Below are 12202 nucleotides of genomic sequence, written 5' to 3'. Positions count from 1 at the left end.
GTGGCAACAATTATTGAATATCTAGAAACTTCCAATATACAGTGCTGACAGAGGCAACAGCTGCAGGTATTTTCTGCAATAAAAATGTATTGCAGAACTTGTTCCCAGTGCATGTCGGACTCCGGCAGGACTTTTTATGGACAGAATTTCTAGGCGCAGCCAGGGGCCGGAGGGTGTCAGGTTTGGGGACCACACGATCTCGTCTCTGCTATTTGCGGATGATGTTGTCGTGTTGGCCCCTTCAAACCAGGACCTTCAGCATGCACTGGGACGGTTTACAGCAGAGTGTGAAGCGGCTGGCATGAAAATCAGTACCTCCAAATCCGAGGCCATGGTCCTCAGTCGGAAAAGGGTGCCTTGTCCACTTCAGGTTGGTGGAGAGTTCCTTCCTCAAGTGGAGGAGTTTAAGTATCTCGGGGTCTTGTTCACGAGTGAGGGAAGGATGGAACGGGAGATTGACAGACGGATCGGTGCAGCTTCTGCAGTAATGCGGTCGATGTACCGGTCCGTCGTGGTGAAGAAAGAGCTGAGCCGCAAGGCGAAGCTCTCAATTTACCGGTCAATCTACGTTCCTACTCTCACCTATGGTCATGAGCTTTGGGTCATGACCGAAAGGACAAGATCCCGGATACAGGCGGCTGAAATGAGCTTCCTCCGCAGGGTGGCTGGGCGATCCCTTAGAGATAGGGTGAGAAGCTCGGTCACCCGGGAGGAGCTCGGAGTAGAGCCGCTGCTCCTCCACATCGAGAGGGGTCAGCTGAGGTGGCTTGGGCATCTGTTACGGATGCCTACTGGACGCGTTCCCCGGAAGGTGTTCAGGGCCCGTCCGACCGGGAGGAGACCCCGGGGAAGACCTAGGACATGCTGGTGGGACTATGTCTCCCGGCTGGCCTGGGAACGCCTCGGTGTCCCCCCGGAAGAGCTAGAGGAAGTGTCTAGGGTGAGGGATGTCTGGGCATCTCTGCTTAGACTGCTGCCCCCGCGACCCGCCCCCGGATAAGCGGTAGAAAATGGATGGATGGAAAAATGTACCTGTACTAGAAGTACATATGAATGTTAATTTAAACAATGCTTCTTCTGGTACGTTCATGGTTAGTATTATGGTTTTACCGCAGTCAAACACTCCTCCTACATGAGTCAAAGTTACCGTTTCCTTATCAATTCTGACACATCATTTCCTCTAAAAACATGAATAAATATTAACCTTCTGAACACATCAATAAGATGTTGAGCTACTGAGGCGCACGTGACGCCCAAATTAAAAACTGTAACACAAGTTCCTGTTTCACTTTTTTAATTCTGTTTAAAGCAGTTATACCATGCATTTTTTATTCTTTTTTTAAATTCCTTAAAGACAAAGTCTTCGGGCACAAAGCCTCTGAATTCTTTTAATACACCATCAACATTTATAGTTTCATAAGTGTAAAGTGGGTTTGTTTTCCAACCCTTTGTAAAATAGCTCTTGTAAGTTTACTTAGGTAAGGCAGCACGGTAAAAGCAAGAGAAAATAAATGCTAACAGTGGTCACGATTGCCTACAATTTTCTCTCATATGAAAAAGCGGATCCTAATCATTTGAGAATAAACAAACAAACAAAGAGCAGCGTATATCAGCTTGTACATCAGCAGTGCTAGTCGTAGGCGTTGGTTGGTTCTTGCGATCAGACATCTTGTCCGTCACAATCTCAACACAACGTTTTTTATACTGATAACAGTGTTGAGAAAAACAATACAAGAAAAATGTAAGCAATTATGTCAGCTCTTAGCTAAAGTACAACTGAAGAATTTCCAAGTGGCACATTCTCCCCACTTTGGTACCATGTCTGCATGAAAGAAGGGACACTGCATGTGTCCTGGTAAACACAAACAAAGCCGTAACATATGAATTCCATTGCAGAATATCACAATAAGTACACACATTGACCTTTTTCATTACAAAAAGTGACAGGTTTGATGTCCAATAGGAAATTGGTTCTTTGACATATGCAGATCAGTATTCTTGTAACAAAACCTAGAGTAATGCTCTACCACATAATTTTAGCTCGGTCCAGTCATATTAATGCCCCAGTATGACATCATAAGCTGTGAAAGGCAAATAATGAATCCTTTGGCATTTTTATACACCTTTAACCAATATATTGCATGAAAAAAAAGACATTAACTTCTAGGAATGTACTGATGGTGTTTCCACACACAATTGATGCAAAATGTGCTGACTGGAGACCTGCAGTCACAAGCTATTCATAAAGCCACAGTTTTCATCTTCCACATCTTCATTTGAGTTTTCGCTCAGTTTAGCTTTTAAGGCCATTTTAAGACTCGCCTACACGTACCTCACAACAATCCAATTGTTTCCCCCATCTCCAGTCCTTTACATTAACATTCCTTATGCAACACAGGTATTTGTATCCAGCCGTAGCAATAAACGGGCAGCTTTAAAAATGTGTGCTACATCTTGGGGGGGGGGCAGTTTTCCTGGTGCCACCGGGATTGTCTAAAGCAGAGAGTATGAGAGGAGTACAGCCAAGACGATAAACACTTTGGTAATGGTGTGAGGAGCAGCCCTTCAAGCAAACCTTTGTTTAAGGGAAGGGGTGACAGATTCAAGGCCATCTTTAAAGAACAGTGCTTTCTGTGTCCAGATCTGTGTCCTTGAGTTGGGTAACAGGTTTCTCAACAGCGATGTCAGGAACGAAGGCTCGGCTAAGACCTTTAAAAGTCATCCCCGGATCTGCAAGCAAAAGGTTTATGAAATTATGGATTGAGATTTATGGACTTTTGTGTTTTATAAAGCATTAGGACTGTTTGAGATGAACAATTCCTCATGGATTGGGTAGAATTGTTATGTCATTTGAGTTGGATACATTTTTAGAGTCAGGGGCTGCTGCTGCACTTCACCAAAATATTTATTGGCCAAGAACAAATATGATGTGATGATGTGATGTTATAAAATGTCTGCGGATTAACACTTTCATGCATAGTTTTTTTTTTTTTTTTATAAATTGTAGGTGCAATGAATATTTTTCTTATTGCCATCTAAGCATTACCGGACCACTAATCCAGGCTAATTTACTAGTGCTACTTAAATGCTTCACCGCTTTTCATACTTAATGATGTGAACGTACGATGTAGTATTTCTGTGCTCGTACGCATTTCTGAAAGTTTTTTTCGAACATGAAAATCCGTTTCGTAACTTGTCTTAGTCCCTTATTGGACATTTCTCCCAGAAAAGTGTGCCCACGCCAAGGCGAAGAAGTGCTGCCCACATGTCAAGCGACGAGCAATAGGAAGACCCGCCTACCATCAAGACTGGTTGCAGCTGTGGGCCTGCAGCAGCAGCTTTTTACTCGATAGTGAGAGAAGTTGAGGTGTGTTTGTTTGTTCATGCCATTCCAGTTATGGATGTTACATAAACGGTGGATATAATGCTGGATTTGCAGATCGTTTGAAACTGATAGATGGAGCTGTCGCAGTGCTTAAAGATGCCGGACATGGACCGCACGTGGTTAGTGAAACCAAGTCATATGTCTGTGTTTTGTTGGCAATTCGCACATACGTGCATAATGTAAATACCACAAACAGTTATGCAGGGAGGGAAAAAGCAATGATGTAATGTGTGCTCGTGATTTAGTTCCTCCCCACTGCACACCCCCAGGAGGTTGTTTGTTTTCGGAAATAATCGTACAGCTGTATCTATCTTTTATAAATGTGTTTAAACTTAATACTCTTCGAAGATACGATGTTTGCAATACTACTCCATATGTACTCAAGATTCATTTGAGATTGGCAGAAACTGTGTGTTCAACTGGACCTTTAAAGTATACAACTGTATTTACAATAGTTGACATTACATAAAGTATAGAGTAATATACTACAGAATACTGCGCCATGCATGTACTACACTCTTAAAAATAAAGGTGCTTCAAAGGTTCTTCACAGCGATGCCATAACAAAAACATAACCAAACATATTTGGTTGCGCAACAAAATATTCAGTCAAAGGTTCTTTAAAGAACCATCTATAATCTGAAGAACGTTTTTTGCCACAAATTTTTATTTAATCAGCATTTCTGGATGTATTATGGCCATTCCAGTCCAGTGTCAGTTGAATTTCATCCAATGATTTCAAGTTTGCCAAATTACGAAACTGATAATTCTGTTGATTCTATCCAATTTTTACCTGTTAATAATCATGGAAATTATAATGATCTTCAAGAATCAACACCTATTTTAGTTCCTTTAAATTCCCCGCAACCCAGAGCATGTCTATTATATCTGATTGCTGATCTGCTGCCCAAAGTGAAGCATAAACAGTTTTTAGTTCCTTCCCAGACTGCAACCACCTACTCTATCTATCTTCAAGACATCTCAAGTGAGCCTTTACAGCAAACCCCACACAACAGGCACAAACAAGAATAAACACAACCTCAGTGTGATGGAAATAAAAATGCCTCACCCATTGTTTTGAAGGCAGCGCTGCAAATTCCATTGCTGTCACTTCCTGTTGCCGGAGGCTGAGGCGGAGGGGGAATGGTGGGTCTGTTGCGTGGTTTAGGCACCGGCCTGGGGCGAGGAAGAGACCCTGACTGAAACACCGGGGCAGCGGCGGGACCAGGACTGTCGTGAAAGACCGCTGTGGGTGGAGGCGTGCTTGGTGGGGTGGGAGTGCTTGGAGGAGAAGGGTCCTCTCCTGGGTCACCAGCATTTGGCCCAAAAGCGTTGGATTGGGGAGGAGGCGTGGCTTGTGTGGGAGGCTGCGGGGGCGGGTGATTTGGTGCCTGGATCAGAGGTTGGTTGCTTGAATGCCGCCGTGGAGTTGTTGTGGTTTGAGCCTGTTGTTGTGTGGGGCTCAGATTGGTCGGTGAGTAACTAGAGAGGGGTCTAGGGGAGGGGCTAAGGGTTTGAGGGGTGCCTGTAGAGGTTTGGGGTGGTGCCTGATTGGTTGGTTGCCCTGGTGGTGGGTTGGCTGGTTTAGGAGGAGCTGGGGCAGGCTTTTTTGTACCTGTGTAAAATAAGAGATGGTTAAACACCTCTTTCTTTGTGAGGTTTGTAACTGTTGGACTCTACGAAACGATCTCCGGGAGGTGCATTTACCTCTGCGGGCCATGTGAGGACTGGGTCCTGTAGATCCAGCCACAGGGGTCCCCACACTCAGTTGTCCTGATCCTCCGGTGCCATTGCGTTGAGTTGGAGGAGTGGACGCGGGCTCTCGGCTCTTCGAACTGAGGAATGGAAATTAACAATAAGTTCACGGATAAGAATTTCAGTAACAGGTTGCAGAAACAATTCCCTATTTTTCAATTGGACAAAAAATGCGTAGTCCCGCCCCAAACTCACAGCATTGGTTCAGCCAATGTTACTGTGTCAAGTTCAAGGGAATCAAGTATACTGAACATATCTGTGACTCAATGGTATTTCATGTTAACAGAAATGGCTTATTTAAAAATAATAGAAATACAGCAAATTTCTGTTTAATATTTATTTATGATTATTCATTATTAATAATCATGTTTATACCATTCTTGTATTAGATGCTATTGTCATCAATGTAAAAACATCGGAGGGAGGGTGGAAAAGGGTGTGGAATGTTTTCTTCCACCATGGCTACTACACAGTGCATGCAGGGATGGATTATTCATGCACAGCACGGGTCCAGCATATCGCAGGCGTCTTACCTTATTTCCTCAGTATGCTGGGCTAGAAGCTGCTGTGCTGCTGCCAGGGCAGCCATCCCCAGAGCCAGCCCAGGCTGGCAACCCTCTAAACCCAAACCTGCCTGTGCAGGCTGCTGGAGCAAGAGTTCAGCCACAGGCTGGCTCCCTGCAGTACCTGCAGCCTCCACCGGGGGCAGTGGGGGTTGGAAGGCGGGTGAAGCGTGCTGCTTTCTAGGTACAGTATAGCCTCTACGAGGATTGTGGTCCGTTAATTTATTAGCAGAGCTACAGAAAGAGACAGCAGAGACACCACGAGTGCTAAACAATACCCAGCAGAGGGAAACCACAGAAAAAGTGGCACTGTAGACCCACCCACCCCCAAACATGAAGAGTTAATTTACTCCTTACGTTATTGAATAAGTGTTTTAATATTTCCATTAATGCATCCGAATGATACTTTTTTTTCTCCAAAGCAAAGCAAAATGTGCACAAAAGTGCACATTTTATTAGTTTGTTCTGGGAATAAACAACAGAAAAATTTTGGTGTGCACCTAGTCTACATTCAGGTGCTTTGGATAAAATAGTTTGCAAAATTATTAAATGTAATCAAGGCTATTTTAGTTTACAAAAATTATACTTTGAAAAAATTTCTGTTCATTAAAATAATTAAATGTACTGAAAATTATTGGAATAATTGAAGGAACATTTTAAATGTTGCCTCAAAAATAATCTGAAGTTCAATGCACTAAAATTATAATAAAAAATAACCAATAATCTATCAAATGAAAAATGTGTATACTAAAATTAACTCGAAAACTATAATCTAAAAATAAGGTTACACTTTACAATAAGGTGATATTTGTTAACAGTAGTAAATGCATTAGCTAACAATGAACAATTTAGTTTCTAAGTATGTATTAAAGTATTAGTGCTGAAATTAAAAAGAAACAAAAGTGTTCTTTGTTAGTTTATTTAAGATAATGGCACCTTATTGTAAAGTGTTACCAATAAAAGCTTATTTAAAATATGAATAAAACTTAAATAGCTCAACATAAATCAGGTATTAGGCAAGTACATAAACATCTGTTCAAAACAACGCAACTATAAGCTTATAATAATGATCTATAATGTTTAAACTCAGTCCGGTCAACCACATCTCTCACAACATTCCAAGAACTACTTAAAACACACCTCTTCTGTGAAAACTTGAGACAAACAAAGAAAAAAGGTATTGTTCTGGCTTTTGTTGAAACTAGTTACTTGGTATTAGCACCTATTGTATTATTGACATATCGCTTTATTGCTCCCTGAACTCTCTGTAAGTCGCTTTGGATAAAAGCATCTGCTAAATGACTAAATATAAATGTAAACTGTATAAAGTTTTCAGTTCAAATGTCATTTGACACAAAGAACCGGACAAAGTAACCTGCAATTTTATGTTTCAAACTAAATGGCAATACGGAGACAAAAGTTACAGATTGCAGCTTTAATTTTGAGTAATTTAGCTCTTCATACCCACAAACATTGCAGGGTTAAAAGAAAAAGCAAGAGAATTATCAGTAGAACAGACAATACCCGAGATGATTAATGGTGAGTTTAATCTGATCCGTTTGACAGCTGGACCGTTCATCTAAATGAACGATCAATTAAATCGAATTCTAAATCAATTTAACTGCAGATCTCTGTGAAGCAAAGGAAATAATCTGAGTGACCCATTCCTAGAATGAAACTGCAGAGATTGTGTGTGAAATATCAATATCAAGTAAATACCTGTCTTTTCGAGGTACTTCACCATCGGGACCCACCATGCTAACAGGTCTCTTCCTCTCTATAGTGCCAGAGTCATAATCGGGTGGGGTCAGGTGGTTGACATTGTTCGGCAGGGGTGCGGGCATTGAAAACATACCGGACACGTTAAAATCCACATCTGAAGGAAAGGCAGAAAAGAACATCAAAACAGGCTGGGTAAACTTAACCCTGTTTGCAATCGTTTCGCATTGGGAAATACTTGATTCTTTAAAGCTTTACGGCCCCTACCCTCAGGGAAAAACCAGTCTGCATGTTGAATGATGGGTTCAATTATTGTCACCACATGAACAGAAGTTGCAGCAGCCATTTCCGCAAGGGTCCTGTGAGAACAGAGAGGAGAATTTAGTTTAATTTAAAAATAATACTTATTAATGTGTTTGCCGGACCGCAGAAGAAGATTCCTACCCTTCAGTTTTGGCCCACAGTAGATTGGGTCCAAGGACAATGGCAATATTGCTGGGGGTCATTTTGTTGACGTCACTTTCCTGTGCGAGCTTAGCAAGGAACTTAACAAGGTATCTGGAAAAACATAGCACACAATTCTCAAAATGCGATATTATTTATTCAGCAGCCTGCAGTTGTATGGAAGTACAGCTTTTGGTCGTAAATTCAGAAACCCACCTGAAGTTCGCCTTGTTGTTTTTTGGTAACTGATCACAGGTGACCCACAAATCTTGTAACCGTTTATCTGGGTCCGGGTTGCTTGACAAAGTAAAACACAAATAAATGCCCCATCTTGTTTCTACAGTAGCCCTAAAGGGACAAAATGCTCTACAGAGCACGTTTCGTAAATACGTTATCTCCTTCGGCAAAGAAGTGAAAACATCAACATCTTAGTCCTGTGTCAGCCACTATAGTGCTTCGAAAGGGAGGGGTGGAGTGCCCCATTGCTTGCAATTGGCAACCTCACCCCTAGATACCGCTAAATTTCACACACTAGACCTTTAAACCTCTTTTATCAGTATTGTCAGAATAGCTTACTTGGATGCCTGTATCCACTCATCATACAGGTGGTAGCTCATCAAAGGTTCAGGCAATTCTCTCAGATATGACTTTAATGCCCCTGAAACCAGGAGGGAGTAGTTTAACGTTAGGAGGATGTAAATGACAAGATATATTACTGATAGACACAACAGAACGAGCATTACCAGCAACAGCATGTGGGTCAGAGTAAAACTCCTCCAGCTGCGAGGTGGAGCAGTCCAGTGCTGCCTTCAGCTTCTTCAGTTTAGAGGCTCCTGCTGCTATTCGGAAAAGACCCTGGAAGAACGTGAGCAAAAAAGTTGAACACATGCATACTTGTATTTACTGTACGTGTTTAGGAAAATATAAGTATGACTAATGCACCGTTCAGCAATACTGTACCTCCTCTTTCATTCCAGTCTCCAGTAGCATCATGACGCAGGCCTCTAATGGGAGCGCTATCTCTCTGCCACTGCGCTTCAGGTGCTCATCCAGGGCTGTACCAAATGCTGGCTTCTCAGACCATGAATCTGTTGAGGGGACATATGCTAGTCTTGAATATACAATATCATTAAAAAGAGGCAGTACATCCCTACACACTGATTGGCTGATGTTTGTGTAACAATACTCATGTTTGCAAAAGGTTCACACATAATTTTTACCATGCACCCTATTAACCTTAAAGTGACAGTTCACCCAAAAATTCAAGTTATTTTATTAAATATTTACCCCGTGTCATTCCTTCATTCTTCTGCAGAACGCAACAGATATTATAAGAAAAAAAATATCTTCTTTTGTGTTCCACATACGAAAGAGTCATACACAGGTTCTGAACGACATGAGCCTAAATAAATTATGACAGAATTTACTATTTTTGGGTGAACTCTCTCTTTTAAAAATGCATACATTACACATGTGTAACAGCAGATAATCTGCATGAATATAAAATAAATAATAAGTCAAACCTCATAAGAACGCAGGATTCACACATGATTCAACTGCTTTCTAAACTGACTAAATCTTGTCTTCATGTCCATTTCAAGCTGTCTACGTGTTCCACATTTCAGACAAGCTGAACCAGGTGGGTGAGATGTGAGAAATATTACTCACAAGCAAGGACATTAAGTCCATCTGACTCACGTGTGCTCACAATAACAATTTATAGCACTCAAGTGCTCCATTCATATTTGTGTGCTCAATTTAAAGCACAAACAAGAGCGAGATCAGTTAAGTGGCTTCAAGGGCCGCTTAAAAATAGTCACAATAGAGCATCACAGAAAAGCTCAATGAAGTGCTGCGAGTTCCTTAAGCAGCCTAGTTTTGTTCATTGTCCTGTCAATTTCACTACAGTAAAACAGAGCCTGTCACCTTGTTGAGCTTGAATGGTTGGCAGGACGCTCTCTAGCAAGCTGAGAGATTTTCGGTGGTAGTCCGCTTGTGCCTCTAATAACTGAGAACAGAAAACGCATTAGGAAAAGAGAGACAGATGAACAATAGGCAGAACCAACATGGAAATGAACAGGAATAAACATAGCAACTGATATCCTTAACCCACGGAAGAGGTAAACAAAAATGGTCTTACCATAACATAATAGCGGGCATAGTCTGCCTCCTTTGAGAAGAAATTGTACATGTCTGCTGAGAGTTGATCCTAAAGTGAATCAACATAACTGGTTATTTCTTATTCAAAACTATTGGTTTGATCATTTAATGGGGGATTAAGAGATGCATATAAAGTACAGCATAGAGTAATTCATTAAGAAATTGAAAACAACTGTAATAATGTTTACATCTGTAGATTAAAGGGACAGTTCACCCAAAAATAATAATCCATCATCACTTATTTACCTCACGTCACCCGAAACCTATGACTTTTGCTTTATTCTGTGGAACACTTAAGAAGATATTTTGAGAAATGTCACAGGAGTTTTGTCTATACAGTGGAAGTCAATGGGAGTAAATGTTTTTTGGCTACGAACATTCTTCAAAATATCTTCTTTTGTGTTCTTCTAAACAAAGTCTGGTTTGGAAGGACATGGGGGTAAGTAAGTAACAAAATAGTTTTTTATTTTGGGAAGAACTATCCCTTTAACCTACAAGTGCATTCAAGCTGAACTTGTTATCATCACATGCATTCCTTGTGAACCCTTTTTAAGTGGTGGTTCACCCAAAAATGATCCTGTTATTCTTAAAAGACTGTATTATAGTGCCTATTGTTTCAAGATTGAATATTTGCAATTTGATTATGTTACAGTTTTTTATGATACGCTAATACACACGATGGGTGCTAGTCAGCCTTCAATGTAAGGACAGAGACATGTTTCTACCTTTTGTTTTAAAAGAAAAGGCTGTGGCTTCATGGCACCAGTGTGAGAAAACAATGACTGAGTTATAATTTTTACCTATCGGATTTGAAATATAGGCTGTTAATAATGATATGGAATATTATAGACCTAGAAGCAGCATTGCACGTTCAGGCTTGTTTATACAACCGTACCTTACACAGCTCCATTTTGTTCATAGCTTCATCAACCTCTTCTTTAAGCGAGTCCGCTTTTGCTGTCAGTGCTTGTGTGTTTGTTCCTGAGATTATCGACTTGGTCGCCTGCAACCACCTGAGAACGATAGTTTCATTTGTTAAATGGATAATCTAGTGTAATGATAAAACGCGGGGTTATTCAATGGGGGACCACACCAATTGTTCTGTGATCTCAAAACAAACCTGAAATATATGACAAACTGAAAATAGAAAGTTAGAATAACGAATGCTTGTCTTAATGTCATAGTTACACCGACAATTAAATGCATTATAAAACGTAATAGCTCTGCACATCATTACTCATTATTGTAATGATTCATGACTCACGTCTATTTACTTAAAACGATAAAAATGCCTTATCTTAATGGCATATGACAGATACCTCACCTTGCTCGGGCAGAGTCATAGTCCAGCACCATCTTGGCTAACTGCCGTCTCTGTTTAAGGATGTTAGGAATGTCCAGCTGTGACAACAGACATTTGTATTTAGAAATACTGCATTAGTTGATACAGTACACTCTCTGGCTATGAAAGCGTCCTGAGAGTCTCCATATGTTTGTACTGTCCATACAGTACCTCAGCTAGCTGATTGAGAGGGTCTAAGATGTCTTTCTCAATCTGCATCTCGTGCTGCATCAGCTCAGACGCCAGTCTGTTCCCTGCATCTCCGCACAAATCCATCATTTTCCTGCCCAGAAGATAAAAGCCATATCAATACTGGATCTTTAGGCAAACACTAAACCCCTTGACTGATACAATCAGTCTATTATTTATTTAAACACAATCGACACTAATCTATTTAATACTGATTTCATCAAATCACCCAATCAGAGACTCCTCCCCCAGCTGACTCCCACCATCCTGCATGGCCTGCGATAAAGCCGTCAATGGAAGCTTTTTCTATGAGAGAAACACAGGAGGTTTGTGCAATGTTACACAAGAATCCAATCAAATAAGTCACATAACATGTGTGTGAAACATGTGTTACGCTCATTAGCGCCCCTTACGTGTCTCTTCTCAGCATCTGTGCCGATCTGCCCCTGCAAACACGCCGCCATTTTTTTGTGCGTGTTGTGCGAAACCACTCGCACCAGCTCCATACGGCGCTCAATCTGTGCAGAACAAAACAAGACGTCGATAGCGGCCTGCGACCCATATTGCGCCTCGACCCGCAACCAATGCAGAGCACGAAAGCTAAACTAAACACAGTCTGTTGTAGGCATGTTATGTAACACAGCA

The 12202-nt window shown here is 41.2% G+C and overlaps 1 protein-coding gene across 3 annotated transcripts in view; it reads right to left on the bottom strand.

The window, feature by feature from the left end:
- Positions 1-1279: 1279 nt before the first annotated feature.
- The window catches only part of arhgap17a (Rho GTPase activating protein 17a), an 18077-nt gene continuing 7154 nt past the window's right edge, over positions 1280-12202 (bottom strand). Inside the window, exons 3-20 of one of the 3 annotated variants that reach the window (XM_079476340.1) lie at positions 11971-12075; positions 11787-11863; positions 11540-11651; positions 11351-11427; positions 10922-11039; positions 10007-10075; positions 9793-9874; positions 8827-8954; positions 8610-8721; positions 8443-8524; positions 8083-8163; positions 7867-7980; positions 7690-7781; positions 7423-7579; positions 5674-5937; positions 5093-5220; positions 4455-5000; positions 1280-2730 (exon numbers count right to left, since the gene is read on the bottom strand). In XM_079476340.1, coding sequence (XP_079332466.1) covers positions 2615-2730; positions 4455-5000; positions 5093-5220; positions 5674-5937; positions 7423-7579; positions 7690-7781; positions 7867-7980; positions 8083-8163; positions 8443-8524; positions 8610-8721; positions 8827-8954; positions 9793-9874; positions 10007-10075; positions 10922-11039; positions 11351-11427; positions 11540-11651; positions 11787-11863; positions 11971-12075 — 2460 coding nt within the window. In that variant the 3' untranslated portion in view covers positions 1280-2614. The remainder of the gene's footprint in view (positions 2731-4454; positions 5001-5092; positions 5221-5673; positions 5938-7422; positions 7580-7689; positions 7782-7866; positions 7981-8082; positions 8164-8442; positions 8525-8609; positions 8722-8826; positions 8955-9792; positions 9875-10006; positions 10076-10921; positions 11040-11350; positions 11428-11539; positions 11652-11786; positions 11864-11970; positions 12076-12202) is intronic. The other 2 variants (XM_079476339.1, XM_079476338.1) reach the window with 2 other exon arrangements.

Source organism: Barbatula barbatula, assembly GCF_947034865.1.
Source record: "Barbatula barbatula genome assembly, chromosome: 16".
Classification (NCBI taxonomy): domain Eukaryota; kingdom Metazoa; phylum Chordata; class Actinopteri; order Cypriniformes; family Nemacheilidae; genus Barbatula; species Barbatula barbatula.
This window is presented reverse-complemented; position numbering and strand designations above follow the sequence as displayed.